The sequence below is a fragment of the Mobula hypostoma genome, chromosome 2, assembly GCF_963921235.1.
Source record: "Mobula hypostoma chromosome 2, sMobHyp1.1, whole genome shotgun sequence".
NCBI classification, from domain to species: domain Eukaryota; kingdom Metazoa; phylum Chordata; class Chondrichthyes; order Myliobatiformes; family Myliobatidae; genus Mobula; species Mobula hypostoma.
In genome coordinates this window covers 7073114-7095999 of record NC_086098.1, presented here as the reverse complement: position 1 = coordinate 7095999, position 22886 = coordinate 7073114, and the positions used below count along the sequence as shown (strand labels likewise).

Here is a 22886-nt window from a genome sequence, read left to right as displayed (position 1 = left end):
TACTCATTTAAATGGTAACTTGTCTTTTTATTGTATGTTTTTCACTATTGCCATGAAAGTTGGCTAAATCGGACAGCCTCTTAATTGAGCCAAAATGTACCGGCCCCAATGAGTGTTAACCAGAACAATTTTCAGTTGTATTAAATTTGGCAACACTAGGGTATACTCAAAAAGCACTTGAGTTATTTAACTACCCATATGCAGGCATAAGCTGATTCTTATACAATGTGAAAGGCTTGCCCAGCTCAAAGCCTTGTTTTAACAAGGCAGAGCGGTCTCACTGTTAAATGACAACACAGTATCATTTATTAGGAAACTTGAGCCTTCACTTTGTTTCCATTTTTCCATTCTGATGGAAAGCTCGTGTTAAGAGTTATAACAGTGATATACGAGTAGTGACATTTTGAAAACAAAAATAAACTGTAACCCCAACCTATAAAATTGACCCAGTTTATAAATGGTGAACTATTTCTGTTTGTGGTATATCATTTACGATTTGTGAACAAGGCCTCATTGCAGAGAAGAATGGGAGCAAGTTTTCAATTCCTACTCAGCCCCAGAGAGGCACAATTGTTTGGAGAGTCATTCTTCTTTTAAATCCTTCTGGTAAGCGGCAATCTCTAAGCGGGCGGAACGCTCCAACCTTTCAGTTATGGAGGGTGAGAGATCTCTCCTTACACATAACCCTTAGAAAAAGGAGGAATTGGCAATGGCCTTGTCCGTGTGTGCAGTTTGGTGTTAGAATTTTACGGGCTTCTATCATTGTAATCCCTGCAAAGTCATACAACTTCGGGGACAGCATTGTCAAGCACTTCCGTTCCATCCGCCAAAAGCAGAACATTCCTGGTGGCCAAACATCTTAATTCCCATTCCCATGTGTCAGTCCATGACCTTCTCTAGGGCCATGATGAGGCCACTTTCAGTATGGAGGAACAACAACACCTTATGTTCCATCTGGGCAGCTTCCAGACTGATGGCATGAATATTGATTCCTCCTTCCAGTAATAAAAAGCTCCCCCCCCCACCCCCAGCCCAGCCCTCCCTTCTTTTTGTATTTCCCACTCTGGTCTTTTACCTCTTCACACTTGCTTATCACTGACTGATGCCCCTCCTCCTTCCCTTTCTGCAATGGCTCACTCTCCTCTCCTCCCATATTTCTCCCTCTCCAGCCCTTGACCATTCCCACCCCCCTGGTTTCACCGATCCCCTTTTCCTCCCCCCACCTTTTTATTCTGGTATCTTTCCCCTTCCTCTCCAGTCCTGATGAAGGTTCTCGGCCTGAAACATCAACTATTGATCTCATTTTCATAGATGCTGCTTGACCTGCTGAGTTCCTCCAGCATTTTGTGTGTGTTGCTTTGCATTCCTGGTACCTGCAGACCTTCTCGTGTTTATAATTTTTTAGTCTTTACCAGCCTCCTTTTGGTCTCTTTAAGAGTCTCTGGTCAGGCCACTTAATTTTTGAAAACAGCATCATTTATAGACCCAGCGGGAAAATACAGCAGATTTGTTTTAGCTGAATGTGAGGTGAGACGGCCGTGTGTGGTCAGTAGCTGCTCACTCGTTTCACAGGTAAGAATGCGGTAGTTGCTGGATGAAACTTCCACCCAATGATTCAGGACCATTACAATTTCCTCTGGTTACAGTGATTACTTCCGTGGAAACAGTATCATGTGTCTATACCTGGACCATTAGACAGAGGGGGCAGAATTAGGCCATTTGGCCCATTGAGTCTGCTCCATGATTCGACCATGGTGGATTTCTTATCGCTCTCAACCCCACTTGTCCTCTCCCTATGACATTTGACACCCTTAATAATCAAGAACCTATCGACCGCTTTAAATATACCAAAGTGCGTGGAATGGGCTGCCAGCAACGGTGGTGGAGGCGGATACAATCGGGTCTTTTAAGACACTCCTGGATAGGTACATGGAGCTTAGAAAAACAGAGGGCTATGGGTAGCCCTAGTAATTTCTAAGGCAGGGACATATTTGGCATAACTTTGTGGGCCGAAGGGCCTGTATTGTGCTGTAGGTTTTCTATGTTTCTATATTTCTAATGAGTTAGCCTCTACAGCCATCTGTGGCAATGAATTCCAGATTCACCAGCCTCTGGCTGAAGAAATTCCTCTTCATCTCTGCTCCTTGTGTTATGAGGCAGGGCTTTCTAGTCTTAGATGCCCCCACTACAGCAAAAACCTCCTTTCCATGTCCACTCTACCCAGGCCTTTCAATATTTAATAGGTTTCACTGAGATCCCCACTCATTCTTCAAAACTTCAATGAGTACAGGTCCAGAGTCATCAAATCCTCCTCAGACATTAACCCTTTTATTCCTGGGATCATTGTTGTGAACCACCTCTGGACTTGCTACTTTCCATAGCATTATTAGGTCACAAAACATATCACCTGTTAATTATGTAGTAATCTCTGTCACTTTATAGGGAAGTTGCCTTGGGTGTTTTAAGTGAAATGGTAACTCCATGAAAAAGGCAAAGCATATGAATTAAATTCTACTCCGGTGGTAACAAGGCTTTACGTTTTGGAGATTTATAATCTCTTCTTTATTATAGGTTCAGGAACAGTTATTACCTCTCAAGCTCCTGAACCAGAGGGGGCATCTTCACTCACCTCAATACGAGTAAAGCCCTCACCAGCACTGAGCACATCTACATGGGGCGCTGTCGCAAAAAGTCAGTATTCATCATCAAGAATCTCCACAATCCAAGTCCTGCTCTCTTCTCGCTGCCACCCCCGCCGTCAGGAAGAAAGTACAGGAGCCTCAGGACTCACACCACCAGGTTCAGAAACAGTTGTCACACCTCAAGCAACAGGCTCTTGAACCGGAGTGGCTAACTTCACTCAACTTGACTCACACCAACGCTGAACTGTTCTCACAACCTATGGGCTCAGTTCCAAGGACTCTACAGCCTCTGCTCTTGAAATGTATTGCTTTTTAATTTATTATTATTATTATTTTGTTATCTTCTTTTTGTATTTGTGTGACTTGTTTTCTTTTGCAGACTCTTGTCTTTATTGTGCGCAGTTTCTTTCATTGATTCTATTGTGTTTCTTCGTAAATGACCACAAGATGAATATCAGTGTGGTACATATATGGTGACATACACGCACTTTGATAATAAATTTATCTTGAATTCTGGAGTTTACATAACTCTGCAAATCAAGATCACAATGAAATTTAATTTTTCTTTTTGTAAATTCTGATCAATATGAATTACTGCCACACCTCCATTTCAATTAGAAATGAGACAAAAAAAAAGTAGAAATAAAAGTCTAGTGGAATTTATGATAGTCAGTTTATTGGCTATTTTTGGAGTTTGTTACCAGCAGCAGGCCTCAGTCTAATAGCAGTGCTTAACTGGGTCCAGAAAGTAATGAATTTGGTCTGTTTTCAGAGCTGAGTAGATCAAGGCATCTGATAAGTAGATGAAGTTAAAGATTTATAAGAAGACAAAGGCAGTTGAGTTCACCCTACTTTGTCTGCTTCTAAAAAAAAATTAGGTATTCTACATTCAAAGTTATAATGTACAGACTTGGAAAGGCTGTGTTTTGATCCGTGCCAAATCGTAGCTCAGAATGACAATAAATGAGAAACTACCACAAAACTTTCACTCTCTGCACTGTCACTTAAGATTCAGGACTTACTTAAATTACTTAAATGGACGATTCAATGGCTCATCAGTTAACCACTCACCTGCTCCGATCACTCTTTCAATCTTAATGCAGGAAGCATCTAATTCCTTGGCAAACTGATGGACAGCCCGGTTCGGGTCCTCGTATGTTTCTGGATCGATGTACGTTCTTGAACCTGGTAATTTAACTGTAGTAAAGTGAGGGAAGATTGATTGTGACAAATTTCAACGTGCTGCTACCATGCGATGGAACAAAGCTGTACTTCTCTCAGGATCTGCACCAATTCAGCCCATTCTGTCTCAAGGAAGGGCTGGAAAATGATCCTTTTAAGTGCTAAAATCAATTTGTCTGATGAGAAAACATACAACAGCACAGCACAGTACAGGCCCTTAGGCCCACAATGTTGTGCTGATCAACCTAATGCCTAACCTAACCTCTCACATAGCCCTCCATTTTTCTATCACCTATCTGCCTAACCAATAATATCTTAATTTCTTAGTTTCCTGATTAGTCAGGGTGTGAAAGGTTATGGGGAGAATGGGATTGAGAGGGAAGTGGATCAGCCATGTTGAAATGGTGGAGCAGATCCGATGGGCCGAATGGCCTAATTCAGCTCCAATACCTCATGGTACCACCATCCCTGGCAGCATGCTCCACACACCCACTACTCTGTGTAAAAACCCTACCTCCAAAAACCCTACCACACTTTCCATCATTCAGTTTAAAATTATGCCCCCTTGCATTAGCTATTTTTTTTTGCACTGGGTAAAACTCTATCTACGCCCTCTCATTGTCTTGTACACCTCTCATTCTCCTTCACTCCAAAGAGAAAAGCCCGAGCTCGATCAACCTCTCCTCATAAGACATGCTCTCCAATCCAGGCAGCATCCTGGTAAATGTCCTCGGCACCCTGTGGTCTTGTGTCATTTACAGATATAAGTATTGACTGCTACCCAGCTGTATTTTGTAGAAATATTTCAATTTTGAAATAATCAGAAATGCGGCTAAGATAAACAACTGAGAGAAAACCTTGTAAACTCATAGTTGAGTCTTGGGAAAGCCCATTAGCCACCTACAGCGTGGTTAATATCAAGCAACACACATAAAAGTTGCTGGTGAACACAGCAGGCCAGACAGCATCTATAGGAAGAGGTACAGTCAACGTTTCAGGCCCAGACCCTTCGTTAGGACTAACTGAAAGAAGAGCTAGTAAGAGATTTGCAAGTGGGGGGGGGAGGAGTAGATCTGAAATTATAGGAGAAGACAGGAGGGGGAGGGATGGAGCCAAGAGCTGGACAGTTGATTGCCAAAAGGGATTTAAGAAGATCATGGGACAGGAGGCCCAGGGAGAAAGGAAAGTTGCCAGGGGGGAACCCAGAGGATGGGCAAGGGGTTTAGTGAGAGGGACAGAGGGAGAAAAAGGAGAGAGAAAAGAAGAATGTGTGTATATAAATAAATAACGGATGGGGTACGAGGGGGAGGTGGGGCATTAGCGGAAGTTTGAGAAGTCAATGTTCATGCCATCAGGTTGGAGGCTACCCAGACGGAATATAAGGTGTTGTTCCTCCAACCTGAGTGTGGCTTCATCTTTACAGTAGAGGAGGCTGTGGATAGATATATCAGACTGGGAATGGGACGTGGAATTAAAATGTGTGGCCACTGGGGGATCCTGCTTTCTCTGGTGCGTGGTTAATATATCTGGAATAGAGTCCATCAGTCCATTCCAGATACTCTCATCTGTCTGCACAGAAAATAGTGTAAATGCATATCAAGTCCACCCAGAACCCCATATATCATCACAGGAGCACCTTCCTACCACTGAGCACACCTACAAGGCAAGTAGCATCCATCATGAAGGACCCCACCATCCAGGCCACACTCTTTTTTCACTAATGCCACTGGGAACGAGGCACAGGAACCTTAGGTCCCACACCAACAGTTGTTATCATTCAACCATCAGGTTCCTGAACCAGTGTGGATAACTTCACTCACCTCAACACTGAACTGATTCTACAACCTACAGACTCACTTTCAAGGACTCTACGACTCATGTTCTCAGTATTATATATATATTTATTTATTATTACTGTTGTTATTATTACTATTTTGAATTTGTGTAATTTGTCTCATTTTGCACATTGGTTGTTTGTCAGTCTTTGTGTGTAGTTTTTCAATGATTCTATTACATTTCTCTGTTCTACTCTGGATGCCCACAAGAAAATGAATCTTCAGGAGACGTGTATGTACTATGATAATAAATTTACTTTGAACTTTGAACACAGCTGGATAACATTTTTAGAGATCTTTCATGGGAACTAAAAATGGCCATTGCAAATCGTCAGTTGAATTTCTTCTCTGCAATGGCCATTAACGTGTCTCTCTGCAGAACTCTCATTCCTCTGTTTACAGGGGAATTTGTTTCTTCTTTGTGACTCTGCAGCTGAATCTCAATAACAAGCATCTAGCATCTTCTTATTTCAACTCTCCAGCATGCACATCTTCAACAATCTTTCAACCACTTCTGTATCAGTTGCTTTGCCAGTTTTTGGATTTAATTTGTATCAGCTTTTTGTCAAAGCTCACACTGAAGACAATCATTCCCTGGTCAATTTTCCCGAAGTGCTATAAATAACTTACTGCTACCTGGAGTTGCTATTTTATGTAGGTCTTGAAGAGTCTTCAAATGCCCCTAAATAAAACATATTTAAGTCAAACTTTGCGCTACATGTAGCAATCAAAATCAGTGTCTGTGCATAATGGACAATTAGGATTCAGTCTCTTTTCTGCCAGCAGTGAAGTATGGCCTACCAGAAATGTCCAAAATTTAATCTCTGCTCAGTGTTCATAAAGTGTCTTGGCCCGAAATGTCGACTGTTTATTCTTCTCCACAGATGCTGCCTGACCTGCTGATTTCCTCCAGCATTTTGTGTGTGTGTTACTCTGCTCAGCATTCCTTAGTTGAGTTAGGGCAAAACTGACAGGACTTCCTGGTCATAATATTTCCCTATGAATGGTGGAACCAAGGACCTTTCAAATGAAGGAAAATTGGCATGGCTGTCTTGCCAATCCTTGCACAAGGTGAAAATATTCTGAGCGTTTTAGCCAGAGGCTGATGAATCTATGGATTTCGTTGCCACAGGTGGCTGTGGAGGCCAAGTCACTGGGTATATTTAAGGCAGAGGGTGATAGATTCATGATTAGTCAGGGCGTGAAGTTATTGCAACAGGGGTAGGAGTAGTATCACAAATTTGCTCAGTGTTAATGAAGGGTCTCAACCTAAAACTTTGATTGTTTATTCCTCTGCATAGATGCTGCCTGACCTGCTCAGTTCCTCCAGCACTTTGTGTGGGTTGCTCTGGATTTCTGGCATCTGCAGAATCTCTTGTGTTGATGACATTATTTTCAGTTTCCTTTCCCTCAGTGCTTTATAGTTCAGGCTCGTTGAGGGGTTTGGAAGGAATTTTAAAATTACAACAAAGGGCAGATGGGAGAAGGGACCACGCAGCATGAAAATCCTGTGACCTTGTGCAGAATGCTGAAAGATGAAGGATGAGTTACTGAGGACGCCTCCCATTGCCTCCATAAGGAAAACATCCATGCCTTTACCACACAAGGACACACACAGGGAGTAGATGGAATGTAGAAATCCATCTGGAAACTGTTTATGCTTAGGGTGACATAGCTGTGGACTGAGCTGTAATTCATTGACTTTTACGGATCAAATGCCTAATAAATTAGGGACTTTTAAGAGATGTTTAGAGAGGCGCATGAATGTGAAGAAAATGGAAGGATATGGACGTTGTGTAGGCAGAAGAGATTAGCTGGCCTTTTAATTGATTTGGCACAACATTATGGGCTTGAGTTGCTTTCTCCGAAGTGGTGGAGTTTGAGGGGAGATCTGATCGAGGTTTTTAAGATTATGAGAAGCACAGACAGAGTAGACAGACGGTACCTTTTTCCCAGGGTCGAATGTCTAATATCAGAGGGCATGCATTTAAGGTGAGAGGGGGTAATTTCAAAGGTGATGTGAGGGGCAAGTTTTTTTACACAGAGATGCCTGGAATGTGCTCCCTGGGGTGGTGGTAGAGACAGATACATTCGGGACTTCTAAGAGATATGAAGACAGGCACATGAATGTGTGGAAGAAGAGGCAGAAGAGATTAGTTTAGGCAGACGAGATTAGTTTAGTTGGCCATTTGATGCTCCTTTACATGCCCTGTCGCTTATCAGGTGCCTTTTTTGCCATTTCTGTGGCCTTCGACTGTTTTATGAGGCTGAGTTGCTAGCTTGTTGCTCAACCCAGGACGGATGGAAAGTGCGTGAAGGAGCTGGCCAGTTGCGAACTTGGGACCTTTCGCCTTCAAGTCCAGTGCTGATGCCACTACACCACCGGCCGGCTAGTTGGCCACTTGATCACTAATTTAATTGGTTCAGCACAACACTGTGGGCCGAAGACCCTGGTCCTGTGTAGTACGTTTCTCCGTTCAATCTTCTAAAGGGGATTCTCCCCGCTCATGTTTATAATTGCTTTGTCTATTCACACAGCTGCTGCTGAATTAGATAGGGATGTTTTAACAAAACGTAGGTGGCAATGTTCATGACAAATTGGGTCTTTGAGTACAATTAGGATCTACCTGCTGTCACACTGCCCACCATTCTTCCCGCAGGATTGCATGATCGAAGAATCAATTGCTAATAAAGTCAGTCTGTGCTGAACGCAGTCATGTGAATGAGATGCCCTGCTGTTGTATGACTGCAGAATCTGAGCATCAGAGAGATCTTCACAGAAATTCATCTTCAGTTAAAAGTGTTAAATGGCACTATATACTAGCAATTCAATTCACGGACAGATTGCAATATCCCAATCCAATCATAAGATATAGAAGAATTAGGCCATTCAGCCCATCGAGTCTGCTCTGCCATCCCATCATGGCTGATTTATTATCCCTCTCAATTCCATTTTCCCGCTTTCTCCCCGCAATCTTTGACAACTTTAACGACCTGGATGTGGGGGTTGAAGGGTGGGCTGGCAAGTTTGCAGACGACACAAAGGTTGGTGGTGTTGTAGATAGTGTAGAGGATTGTCAAAGATTGCAGAGAGACATTGATAGGATGCAGAAGTGGGCTGAGAAGTGGCAGATGGAGTTCAACCTGGAGAAGTGTGAGGTGGTACACTTTGGAAGGACAAACTCCAAGGCAGAGTACAAAGTAAATGGCAGGATACTTGGTAGTGTGGAGGAGCAGAGGGATCTCGGGGTACATGTCCACAGATCCCTGAAAGTTGCCTCACAGGTGGATAGGGTAGTTAAGAAAGCTTATGGGGTGTTAGCTTTCATAAGTCGAGGGATAGAGTTTAAGAGTCACGATGTAATGATGCAACTTTATAAAACTCTGGTTAGGCCACACTTGGAGTACTGTGTCCAGTTCTGGTCACCTCACTATAGGAAGGATGTGGAAGCATTGAAAAGGGTACAGAGGAGATTTACCAGGATGCTGCCTGGCTTAGAAAGTATGCATTATGATCAGAGATTAAGGGAGCTAGGGCTTTACTCTTTGGAGAGAAGGAGGATGAGAGGAGACATGATAGAGGTGTACAAGATAATAAGAGGAATAGATAGAGTGGATAGCCAGTGCCTCTTCCCCAGGGCACCACTGCTCAATACAAGAGGACATGGCTTTAAGGTAAGGGGTGGGAAGTTCAAGGGGGATATTAGAGGAAGGTTTTTTACTCAGAGTGGTTGGTGCATGGAATGCACTGCCTGAGTCAGTGGTGGAGGCAGATACACTAGTGAAGTTTAAGAGACTACTAGACAGGTATATGGAGGAATTTAAGGTGGCGGGGGGTTCTATGGAAAGCAGGGTTTGAGGGTCGGCACAACATTGTGGGCCGAAGGGCCTGTACTGTGCTGTACTATTCTATGTTCTATAACCTTACTAATCAAGTTTGGATGGTGGGGTGGAGATACATCTCTACCAGTGGAGGTGTAAGGTGCTCGTTCCCACCGCTAGCCTGCAGGTCACCCTTCGGCAAGGTGTAGCACCTGCTTGGCTCCCCAGTCAGGGTCACGTGAAGCCATGGGAGCAGGTGGTGTACTTACGAGTCCTGGTTATGTGATCACTGACACCAGGCAGACAATCTCTGGAGAGTTTCGATAACGGCTGGGGTCACCCGTCTTGTAAAGGCACTGCCCAGAAGGAGACAATGGCAAACCACTTCTTTCAAAAAATTTGCCAAGAACAATCATGGTCATAGAAAGACCATGATCACCCATGCTATACGACACGGCACATAATGAGTGAACTAGTCAAGGACCTATTAATCTCCACTTCTAAATATACATAATTACTTGGCCTCCATAGCCATTTGTGGGAATTAGTTCCACAGATTCACTACCCTTGGGCTAAAGAAATTTCTCCTTACAAGAGAAAATCAGCAGATACTCAAAATCCAGGCAACAGACACAGAATGCTGGAGGAACTCAACAGGCCAGTCAGCATCTATGGAAAAGAGTATTGCTGACATTTCAGGCAGAAACACCCTTTGGCACATTTCCTCTTAACTCTGTTCCAAAGGGACGCCCCTCTGTTCTGAGGCTGTGCCCCCAGTCTTAAACTCTCCCACCAGTGGAAACACCCTCTTGACTTCCAACTTAACTGGGCCTTTCAATATTTGATGGTTTTCAAATTGGATCCCTCATCATTCTTCTAAATTCCAGCAAGTTCAGGCCCAGAGCCATCAAACATTCCTCATGTGTTAAGCCTTTCGTTCTAGGGATTATTTTCGTGAACCTCCTCTGCATCCTCTCCAATGCCAGCACATCCTTTCTTAGATAAAGGGGCCAAGATATAATATAATAATCATAGAAACATAGAAAACCTATAGCACAATACAGGCCCTTTGGCCCACAAAGTTGTGCTGAACATGCCCTTCCCTTAGAAATTACTAGGCTTTCCCACAGTCCTCTATTTTTCTAAGCTCCATGTACCTATCCAAAAGTCTCTTAAAAGACCCTATCGTATCCACCTCCACCACTGCCACCAGTAGCCCATTCCACACACTCACCACTCTAGAGTAAAAAATTTACCCCTGACATCTCCTCTGTACCTGCTCCCCAGCACCTTAAACCTGTGTCCTCTTGTGGCAACCATTTCAACCCTGGGAAAAAGCCTCTGACTATCCACACGATCAATACCTGTCATCATCTTATACACCTCTATCAGGTCACCTCATCCTCAGTCGCTCCAAGAAGAAAAGACCAAGTTCACTCAACTCATAATAATCATATTATGCTTTTAGTGTTGGTGACCTGGAAATAAAATTGTTTACATTATTTCCACACCTCCTCCATTGCTTCGCAATCTTTATGTTTGCCAGCTGCACAGAACAGAACAGGAAGTACTTGCAGCGGGTAGTGAGGGTAGCAGAGCGGGTTATTGGCACAACATTACCCTCCCTCAGAGACACTTATACTGGCAGACTTCAAAAGAAGGCTACTTGTATTTCAAAGGATCCCATTCATCCTGGACATCACCTGTTTTTCCCTCTACCTTCTGGGAAGAGATTCAGAGCATTAAGGATGAAAACAAAGAGACTCCTTAACAGCTTCTACCCATAAGCAGTGAAATGTATAACACCCCCTTCCCTTCTCCTGCCCCCCTCCTAAGTCGGCGGCAGCTAAATGCATCACACTTCCAGGAATGGCAGGTGTGCAATAGTCCTACCCCTCCATCCATATATTAATAATTTTGGACTGCACTCCTGAGGTTTTAGAGTTTATTTTATGTATATATTCTTTGTCATGCTGCAAAACATTGAGCTGCTAAACTGTGTTTCATTGCTCCACAACAATGACAATAAAGATATTCTTCTTCTTCTTCTTTATCCACAATACTCTTTACACTTTGCCTTATTCCCTTGTTTTTCTGATGATTGAGGTTTTATGGGTTAGCAAAGTTATCATTTACAACATTTGGCAGAGAATTACTGGGGAACATCGGGCTGAATTTAAAGCAACACACACAAAATGCTAGAGCAACTCAACAGGTCAGGCAACATCTACGGAAATGAATAAACAGTCAATATTTTGGGCTGAGACCCTTCCCCAAGACTGGAAAGGAAGGGGGAAGTCACCAGAATAAAAAGTGGGGGGAAGGGAAGGAGGATAGCTGGAAGGTGACAGGTGAAGCCAGGTGGACAGGAATGGTAAAGGGCTGGAGAGGAAGGAATCTGATAGGAGAGGAGAGAGGACTATAGGAGAAAGGGGAGGAGGAGGGGACCTAGGGGGAGGTGATAGGCAGGTGAGGATAGGTAAAAGTTCAGAGTGGGGAACCAAAGAAGGGAGGAGGGAGCATGGGAAAAAAACAACTTTTTACGTGTGTGTGGTTTGGATTTGTAGCACTTACAGATGTTCTTGTGTTTGCGAATTTAAAGCTAATCCTCTCCATGTGGGGTTGCACCAATGCCCTATGTAACTGAAACATAATCTTACTTTGCAATAAGTAAGAACTTTCTGCTAACTTTCACAATCACTGCATGCCAGACTTCTGTGTCCAATGAACTAGGGCACCCAAATTCCTCTGCATCTCAGAGCTCTGCAAGTTATCACCATTTAAATAAAAAAACACAAAGGTGTGGCTTTAAATGTTGTTTAAACACTGAAATTATTCAGCCACTCAGCATAAACTATCAGAAACTAAACAAGATCCCTGTCTTCTTCAGCGTTTAATTTAGTGTAAAATCCATTTTATTTGATTGTAACATCGGACCAGCTGGTCCCCTGCTCTCGTTGTCACAGGGGCAATCTCTCTCTCCCTTGCTGGTGACAGAGGGCCTGTCTGAGATCTAAAGTGCTGGGTTACGGACTGTAGTTTTTGATGGACTCTGGATCAAGGTCTGTCTGGGGGCTTTGCTATGGTTTGCCTGGTGGGGTCGAAGCTTCTGCTGGTGCAAGTGGGAGGAGGGAGAGGGTCGATGCGTTTGCTGCTGCTTGTGGGTGGGAGGGGAAAGTGGGGCTTTTGGGGTTCTCAGGTTTCTATCATTCATTTTTTGAGGTGTTCGTTATGCTTCTCGGATGTCTGTAAAGAGTAAGAATTTCAGGTTGTATACTGTATTTGACACTGATATTAATTTGAACCACTGAACTACTGAATCGCCTTTTAAACTAATAGTTTCAGTATGAGAGTTCCCAAGGCCAGGACTTAATTGATAGAAATAAAGATGATTAGGAACATTATCTTATCAGAAATATTTTCCACATTACATCAGTAAATTACTGCCATATTAACTGGTTGCAGGGTGTAAAGGTGGGGACAGAAAACAGTATCGAGTACGAAAGCATTGCTGGGGAAGAAGACCAGCTGGAAAAAAAAGACCTAAGTATTTCTGCGTGTTAAGAGGCTTAATTATGACACTTACAGTGGAAATAGAGCTCCTCATCCCCTTCCTGTTCAGCTTTGCTGTAGCCACAGTGTCTGAATAAGAAAATGAGACAACTTGATCAAAGTTAGTACAGATTTCATATGTTGCACTTAGCTTAACACATAGGCCCATGTTTGCTACAGGACTAACTGACTGGGCTCACCGTTCTGCATAATATTCGGGCATTCAGCATCTAGACCAGGCGTTCGCAACCTTTTTCATGCCATGGATCAATACCATTTGCAAATGGTTTGTGGATCCCAGGTTGGGAACCGCTGACATAGACTGTAGTTGTTCACAGTCAGTCCTAGACGCCGTATCTTAGACAATCTTTATCCATGCATGATGGTATGTCACTTTTATTTAATGTTCACACCTATCTTGAGATATCTGTATTCACGTATTGCATGTTTATTCTCAGGGTGAAATTCAGGGAGGAAAAGAAGATGGTTTCATCTTTTACATTTGCCCTATTCCACATTGCAGCTGGAATTGGTGCTGCCCCAACCCCTCCCCCTGCCGTATTTGCTCAGCAGAACATTGGATTTAGGGCTTGGACTACAGTTTGTGTTGTATGTGTGAACACCAGGCCTGAAGCCGCGGTATCGCCTGTTTACAGTCATCGGGAGAGGGGCATCGGAGCTGGTAAGCTCAGTCGGGGGGGGGGGTGGTGTGACGCAGCCTTCAGGTTGGAGTTGGTGTTGCCCCCAGTGTTCGCCCGGCAGAAGAGTATCTCTGTTGTGCTCGTCTGCAGATTTCAGCGGCGTTGGGTGGCTTGAATGTGGATTCTTTTATTGTGTGGCTGTGTCTTTCTGTCTTACTCGAGTCGTGTGTGCTTTGTGCTGTGTGTGACTGTTGGTACTGTACTTTGCACCGTGGCCCTGGAGTAATGCTGTCTCGTTTGGCTGTATTCCTGAGTATTCATATATGGTTGAATGACAATTAAACTTGAATTAAATTGAACTAACTCCACACTGAGAATAATCATAAAGGAATTCAGGAAACATTGAACAAGGTAACAATCTACCCTCCCCTACTTCTACCAAAGCTGAATTTCATCCTTTTTGTGTTTGTATTTGTACTTCAGGGTGGCAGGATGGAGATACATCTCTACCAAAGGAGGTACAAGGTGCTCTTTCCCTCCACTACCCTGAAGGTCACCCTTGGGCAAGGTTATCTTCCTGATCAGGGTCACATGAAGCCATGCGAGCAGGTGGTAGATGGTTGTATGAACAGCTGGGGCAGATCACAATTCCTGGTTACACGACCACTGACACCAGGCAGTCAGTCCCTGAAAAGTATTGATCATGGCTGGGGTTACTCTGTTTTGTAAAGACACTGCTCAGAAGGAGGCAATGGTAAACCACTTCTGTAGAAAATGTTGCCAAGAACAACCATGGTCGTGAAAAGACCATGATCGCCCACGCCATATGACTCGGCAGCTAGTAAGAGTGGGCTCCCTCACAAAGTGTTAATGATGATTTGTACTTCACTGCTGAATGTAATATATTGTCATTATTGCACAGGATCGGAAAAGGAAAAGCTGCAGAGAACTGGAAACTCAGCCAACAACTCCATGGACTCTACCATCTCCACCATCGAGAACATCTTCAAAAGGCAATGCCTCGAAAAGGTGCCATTCATCATTAAGGGTCCCCACTACCTAGGGCACGGCTTCTCGTTTGTCCCATTAGAGAGGATGAACCGGAGCCCAAAGAAACACACTCAGCATTTTAGGAACAACTCCCTCCCCTCAGATTCCAGAACTCAGCTTGATTTCTTAACAATGAACACTACCTCACTATTTTTGCTTTATGCACTACTTTTTTTTAAAGATATATTTCTTATTGTACACTACAGTATATGTATTGCTGCAGCTGGACAACAAATTTCATGACATATAGGAGACGAATAAAAATATACGTACTTTGATAATAAATATACTTTGGACTTTGACCATAAACTGATTCAGATTCCAATATTGATGTAATTTTATTTTTAAGACGTGTTAGTGTTTTGTGTGATACTTTATGCTATACTGTCACCCAAGCTAGGGATGAATTCTGCTTGCAACACACATCACTGAGTGGTGCAGTGTTTTGGCAGTTGTAAAACACACTGATTTAAATGTCAGTGTATAATGTGGGCCAGTAAAACCTGACCCTACGCGAAGTTAACACACAGAAAATCTGATTTACAAATTAAATCTGCTTTGCTTCGCAAATGCCTGAAAGTATATCCTTGCTACTTGGTAGGGATGCCACGATACAATAGCTGAATTTCTGAATATTTTAAGCAGATTTAATTTAACACATTTAATTTAAATTTATTCATATATATTTCTTAATTAAATGTATATACTTTCCAATGTATTCCAATGTACTGCTGCCACAACACAACAAATTTCACATATATGTCAGTGATATTAAACCCCGATTCTGACTCTGAATTGAACACTGTCACTTCTAAGTAGTGTGGTTAGCACGACAGATTGGCGATGAATTGAGCCATTCATGTCATTCGATGAAATAGCCACATCCATAGCATAGATTGGAGTGGGTAATGGAAAGAAAAAAGAATGGGACATTAGGAGCACGTTTCAAAATCACGGAGAAATATAACCAAAAGAGTGTGGAGAAAACATAAGGATGTTGCCAGGACCTGAGTTATGAGGAAAAGTTGAATAGGTTAGGACACAATGCACCGGGGCATAGGAGAACGAGGAGAGATCTAATACTTGAACACAATAGGTGGTATGGAAGCGTGGTGCTTATGACAATGTTTACGGTACCAGCGACCTGGGTTCCATTCCCCACTGCTGTCTGTAAGCAGTTTCTACATTTTCCCAGTGACTGTGTGGTTTCTCCCGGTGACTGTGGGGTTTCTCCTGGTGACTGTGTGGGGTTTCTCCCGGTGACTGTGTGGGGTTTCTCCCAGTGACTGTGGGGTTTCTCCTGGTGGCAGTGTGGGGTTTTTCCCGGTGACTGTGGGGGTTTCTCCTGGTGACTGTGGGGGTTTCTCCCGGTGACTGTGGGGTTTCTCCTGGTGACCGTGGGTTTCTCCTGGCGACTGCGGGTTTCTCCTGGTGACTGCGGGTTTCTCCCAGTGACCGTGTGGGTTTTTCCCAGTGACCATGTGGGTTTCTCCCAGTGACTGTGTGAGTTTCTCCCGGTGACTGTGTGGTTTTTTCCCGGTGTCTGTGGTGTTTCTCCCGGTGACTGTCTGGGTTTCTCCCGGTGACTGTGTGGTTTCTCCTGGTGATTGTGTGAGTTTTTCCCGGTGACCATGTGAGTTTCTCCTGGTGACTGTGTGGGTTTTTTTCTGGGTGCTCTGGTTTCCTCCCACAGTCCAAAGATTGTCCCATGATTGGGCTAAGGTTAAATTGGGGTTTGCTGGGCAACATGACTGGAAGAGCCTTTAAGATTGATTCTGCATTGTGTCTCAATAATAAAAAAAACTATGAATGGTATAGACAGGGTCAATGCAAACAGGATCTCCCCTACAAGTTGGTTGAGACTAGAACTAGAACTCATAGGTTTAGGGTGAAAGGTGAAATATTTAATCCTCTTCACTCAGAGGGTGGTGAGAGTGTGGAACAAGCTGAGGTTTGGATAAGTTTGTGGATAGGAAGGGGTTGGAGCCATATGGTTTGAGTGGGACGAGGCTAAAGATTGGAGTAAAAAAGGCTGTAAGACCTGTCTGTATCTGTTCTGTTCTATGACTCTAAAACTTGCCAAATTATAATTTTTGCTGTTGGCAGCCAAGCACTTTGCTGATATGAAACCTAACATGGGACAAAATTTCAAGTCTTTTCTCGCTTCCAGGTCATGAGCTGTCTGCCCTTTGGATCAGTACGGTCCAGAGCGTTGTCCTCGACTGAGAGGCCAGCTCCCGTTGGTAAAGACCAGGGCTGCCCAGGACAAGTGGCCTGCTGCGCTGATATAATGGCTTTGACAGTTGGTGTGGTCCCCAATACCCTCTCCCCACTCCCAAGGCCCAGCAGCTGTCAACACTTCCATTCTTCACAAATATTACAAAACTTTGCAACCAGTATTTAAAAATAAAGTCACATTTTTGAAAATGTTAAATATTTTAAACAAGATTACAAAACAGAACACTCATATACACTTAAAGACAATTCCATTAATTTAAACCAACAAGTAAATTGAATAACAAAGACCAATATCTCCCATGCAGTTTCAGTTGGTTTGAACAAGGTTAGTCTGGCATATGCTGAAAGGAGACAGCTGCGAAACTGATGGACCTTCAAACCTGTCTGATTGACACCCTGAGCCACCTGGCAGCAAGGTCTCTCCTGAACACATGGTTTAATGGTGTAGACAGTTTTATAAGAACAAATTCAGAAATCAGCGGTGCAAAAGGGCTTGGGTAATCTTGTGTAGGATTCTCTAAAGATTCCAGGTTGAGTCTGTGGTGAGGAAGGCAAATGCAATGTTAGCATTCATTTTAAGGGGACTAGAGTATAAAAGCAAGGATGTAATGCTGAGGCTTCATAAGGCACTGGTCAGACCGCACTTGGAGTACAGTGAGCAGTTTTGGGCCCCGTATCTAAGTAAGGATGTGCTGGTATTGGAGAGGGTCCAGAAGAGGTTCAAGAGAATGAACCTGGGGATGAAAGAGTTAACATATGAGGAGGGTTTGATGGCTCTGGGCCTGTACTTTCTGGAGTTTAGAAGAATGAGGTGGGATTTCATGCAGCCTATTGAATATTAAAAGGCCTTGCAAGAGTGAAATTTGACAGGATGTTTCCAATAGTGGACAAATCTAGGACAGGAGGCACAGCCAACGAATACAAGAACGCTCCTTTAGAACAGAGATGAGAAGGAATATCTTTAGTCGGAGGTTAGTGAATCTGTGAAATTCATTGCCACGGACACCTGTGGAGGCCCAGTCATTAGGTATATTTAAAGTGGAGTTTGACAGGTTCTTGATTAGCCAGGGCATCAAAGGTTATGGGGAGAAGGCAGGAGAATGTGGTTGATAGGGATAATAAATCAGCCATTTTGGAATAGTGGAGCAGACCTGATGGGCCTAATTCTGCTCGTATGTTTTATGGTCTTACAGTTACTTACAGCCTTAAGTTGGGAACAGCACTCAGGTTGGGCTTATTTGCTGCAGATAACTATGGAACTTGGATGGAGATTGGATCAATCAATTCTGATAAGATATTAATATATTATTATTTCCAGTAAGCTTGTTTGTCTATTTTAATGGAAGTGATAACTTTAATGTTAGAAGTATTATCACTGTGTTATCTAGGACTTTATTCTCTGGAGCATGGAAGAATGAGGAATGATTTGATGGAGATACACAAAATTTTGAGGGTTCCACTGAGGTTGGGTGGGACTACAGCCAGAGGTCATGGGTTAAGGTTGAAAGGTGAAATACTTAAGGGGAACCTGAGGGGGAGGTTCACAAGAAAATGAATCTCAGGGTAATATATGGTGACATACACGTTGTTCGATAATAACTTTACTTTGATCCTTGAAGTTATTCAGAGGGTGGTGAGAGTGTGGAACTAGCTGCCAGTACAACTGGTGGATGCAGGGTGGATGTCGACATTTCAGAGAAGTCTGGATAAGTACATGGATAGGAGAGATATGGCGGGCTATGGCCCAGTGCGGGTCAATGAGACTAGGCAGAGTATGAGCTTGGCAGGGACTAGACAGGCCGAAGAGCTTGTTCCTGTGCTATAGTGTTCTCTGGGTTTCGGACTCTATGACAGTCATTATTTATATTTGTCCTTATACCAATTTACCATATTTGCTATGTACAGTACGCTTATGAAGTAAATGCTGACAATTCAGAAAGAAAAGTGATATTTCTTCGAAGGGTATGTTACTAACACCAGACATCCCAATTGCTATCCGTGCACTGTTCGCCCAGTGCTCTACCAGACAATTACCACTGAATGAGAGAACATAAAAAGGAAGGAAAAGTACAACAATAACAACTTACATTTCTATTGCTCTCCTCACGTAAGGAAAACATCTCAGAATGCTTCAGACCATGGAGGAAAGATGGACATCAAGCAGGAGAGAAAGGGAAACAGTAGTTTAGGGGATGAAAGCCAGAGGCATGGTGGGTTCTACAGATGGTATTTTAAGGAAATGCAAATGGCTTCCAAGACAAAGGGTTTGAAAGATGATGAGCCAAATGTCAGGGACATGGAGATGTCGGTGATGGCCAGGGGGCGGATTCTTTTGTATTGAATGTGCAATGAAGGACGATTCCAGTTTTATTACTAGTTAAAGGAGTTGATTTATGATGCAGAGTTAAATAAAGAAAGATTTTCATTTAAGCTGCCATTTCAGACTTTTTTCACCGAGGTTGGGTAGGACTCGAGGTTAAGGGTGAAAGGTGAAATATTTAAGGGGAAAATAAGGGTGAACTTCTTCTCTCAGCGGAAGTGGTGGATGTGGGTTCGATTTCAACATTTAAGAGAAATCTGGATCGGTGCATGGACGGAGGGGATATGGAGGGCTATTGTCCAGGTGGAGGTCAATGAGGCTTGGCAGAATATTAGTTTGGCATGGACTAGATGAGCTAAAGAACCTGTTTCTATGCTGTAGTGTTCTACAACTCTCTGTGGCACCTGACAGACAAGGTATCTCCCAAAGCTGGAACATTATAAATATAGCAGGGTGGGTTTAGACTTGGTGTGGAATGTGACTCTATGATTGCAGATGTTACAATATAATATAAAGGGATTATACAAGGGTTACTGAGGGAAGATTCCTTAAGGTTGTTATAGCTGGGGGTGGTAATGGGGACAAGCTCCCACTACTTATTAAATGCTCCCAATGGCATTCGCCTCTGACAACCAAGCCCAGCTCCCGGCCTTCACGTGTGGCCTAGCTACTACGCCTGACGGAACTGTTTCTACTGACAGGAAAAGGGGAAAAGGTGGGTTACTGGAGCCTTAAAGCCAGTCATATTGGGCAAATGGGGCTCATCAGCCGTGGTGGGCAGCTCTTCCAGGAGAAGGAAATGTCTGATCCCAAACTATAAGGACTTTGGGTGTAAGTCCAGAGGGAAAAAAAAACAGAGCTGGAGTCCCTAAGGCAGTCCTACGTTAGTTCAACACTGCCTGGCAACTCCTGAGATGCTGCTGGTGCTGAACTGTGCCAGTCTCTACTGTTGCTTTGAGTTTATCAGCTGTGTGGAGTGGGTTAGCCTGCGACATGGTTAACAGCTTGTTCTCCGTATTGTACTGCCCTGGCTTGCGTATAGACAGGACACAGCATCAGGGGTTGACCCCAACCAAAGGAGGTGTCTTATTAAGGAAAGGGAAGCAAAGATGGGAGTCTTGAGATACAACCTGTGGTAACTGTGCAGAATGGCAGGAGAAATCAGTTTAAAAAGGTAAAATTGCTATTACTTTAGACTTGAATTGAAAAGATGTGAAAATCATGGCACAGAAGTGATGCGTCAAGGACATATGTCATATACGTGACTTCCTTAGTGGACGTGCCCTTTCAGAATTGCAGTGAATTTGCCTAAGATTTAAGGATCCCATATTTTCTGCACTGTTTTTGCTTGTACAACAGTTCTACACTTTCCACCCTCCCCTCTCCCACAACCGGATGCCCGGTAATTGCATATACCACAATCACGTACCCCTCAGCTGCGTGACCCAGCTCGGCATGTTCCTTAGTTCCATACCTTCGTCCAATAATGAAGCCAAAGACCATGAAGACCAGGATGATGGTCCCTGCCACCGCGACGACAGCGATGATGATGACAGGATTTTGTTCAGTGGAAGCAGCAGTGGCTAGGACCAGAATATAAAGGATTTCAGATCAACATTAGCTGACATGACAACAGCCCGGCATATCAAAATGAATAAATACTGAGGGCAACAGAAATTTCCAGACAAGTGAACGCTCGGAAGTAGTCAAAATGACTCAGTGCAGTTAATAACACAATAGACTCTGCAGATGCCGGAAATCCAGAGCAACGCACACAGAATTCTGGAGGAACTCCGCAGGTTAGCAGCGTCTATGGAAAGATGACGCTTTATTTTGTTTTGTTTATTTATTGAAATACAGCTCAGAATAGACCCTTCCAGTCCTTTGAGCCACGGCACCCAGCAATCCCCCGATTTAACACTAGCCTAATCACGGGACAGTTTACAATGACCAGTTAACCTACCGACCAGCACATGTGTGGGGAGTCACGCGGAGAATGTACAAACTCCCTACAGACAGCGGCGGGAATTGAACCCAGGCCGTTGGTACAGTAAAGCGTTGCGTTGCCATGCCGCCCGTTACCAGGACGGGAAGGGCAGGGGATCAGTGCAGCCAAGGTAGCATTTAAATATTGCAGGGAAACATAGCTAAAAAATCCGGTTCATAAACACCTCAAGTCCTTTTCAGGTAAGCAACAGACTTCCAGTAGTTTAAATATATTCATAACAAACACTCAGATTTGTAATGTTGAGGGAGCTGAGCAGGAGAACAAGAAAATGATGTTTGCGAGCTTTGCACACATATTACTCAAGGCTGCTCAATCCCACACTTCAGCTTCTGTTCTTATAATCATGTCATTCCGACTGATCTGTTTAACTGCTAGAGAGAGGGAGCTGAGCTTTGATGTTCAGCAATCAGAAATTCCTAAATACTCAGACAAAGTGACACTATTCAATATATATTTTCAAACGGGAATGATTGCCAGAAAGATATAAAAGCACTCCAGTTAGTGAATAAAGTGGTGTTGAACTGATCTATTTAGAATCGGGATTGTTTATGGTCAATCTTCAGTACACGAGGGGAAAGGAGAATGAAGTGATTGTCACCGCGCATCCAGTGTGGCATAAAAAAATCACCGTACCAAAGAACACAATAAAAACAAAACACAACATAATAAATAGACTGTAAATATCAAAGCACCCTACTAAACACCATGTACAAGTGATTGTTTGAGTGTGGCTGTATACACATCAGATTAGTTCCTCTACATGGATTTGATTGTATGTACTGTACACAAAATAATGCTAAGTATTGTGATCAGAATCAGAATCAGGTTTAATTTCACTGGCATATGTTGTGAAATCTGTTGTTTTGAGGTAGTAGTACAATGCAATACATACTAATAAAAAACTGTAAACTACAATAAGTATATACTGCATACAAAAACTAATTAAGAGGGGTGATTGATAAGTTTGAGGCCTAAGGTAGAAGGAGTCAATCTTAGAAAACCTAGCACATTTACTTTTCAACATAGTCCCTTCCTACATTTACACACTTAGTCCAGCGGTCGTGGAGCATACGGATCTTGGACCTCCAGAAACTGCGCACAGCAGGGGTGATTGATAAGTTCGTGGACTGAGGTAGAAGGAGATGGATTATTAAATTCATAATTTCTGCATAATCATTCAAAGCATTGAACTGCATCTGCGTGTAATGAGATCTGCATAACTCATCTCCTTCTACCTTAGGACATGAACCTATCATTCACCCCTGCTGTGGACACTTTCTGGAGGTCCAAGATCCGTATGCTCCAGGACTGCTGGACTAAGTGTGTAAATGTAGGAGGGGACTATGTTGAAAAATAAATGTGCTAGGTTTTCTAAAATTGATTCCTTCTACCTTAGGCCATGAACTTATCAATCACCCCTCGTAAATAAGTAGTAAAAACCTGGAGTATTGTGTGCAGTTTTGGTTCCCTAATCTGAGGAAAGACATCCTTGCCATAGAGGGAGTACAAAGAAGGTTCACCAGATTGATTCCTGGGATGGCAGGACTTTCATATGATGAAAGACTGGATCAACTAGGCTTATACACTCTGGAATTT

The 22886-nt window shown here is 43.3% G+C and overlaps 1 protein-coding gene across 6 annotated transcripts in view; it reads right to left on the bottom strand.

The window, feature by feature from the left end:
• epha7 (eph receptor A7) overlaps nt 1–22886 on the bottom strand; it is a 387886-nt gene that overhangs the window by 44672 nt on the left and 320328 nt on the right. The window contains exons 8-11 of one of the 6 annotated variants that reach the window (XM_063033201.1): nt 20757–20865; nt 19050–19091; nt 13068–13123; nt 3714–3839 (exon numbers count right to left, since the gene is read on the bottom strand). In XM_063033201.1, coding sequence (XP_062889271.1) covers nt 3714–3839; nt 13068–13123; nt 19050–19091; nt 20757–20865 — 333 coding nt within the window. Of the gene's footprint in view, nt 1–3713; nt 3840–13067; nt 13124–19049; nt 19092–20711; nt 20866–22886 lie in introns of all 6 variants that reach the window. The other 5 variants (XM_063033218.1, XM_063033193.1, XM_063033210.1 and 2 more) reach the window with 5 other exon arrangements.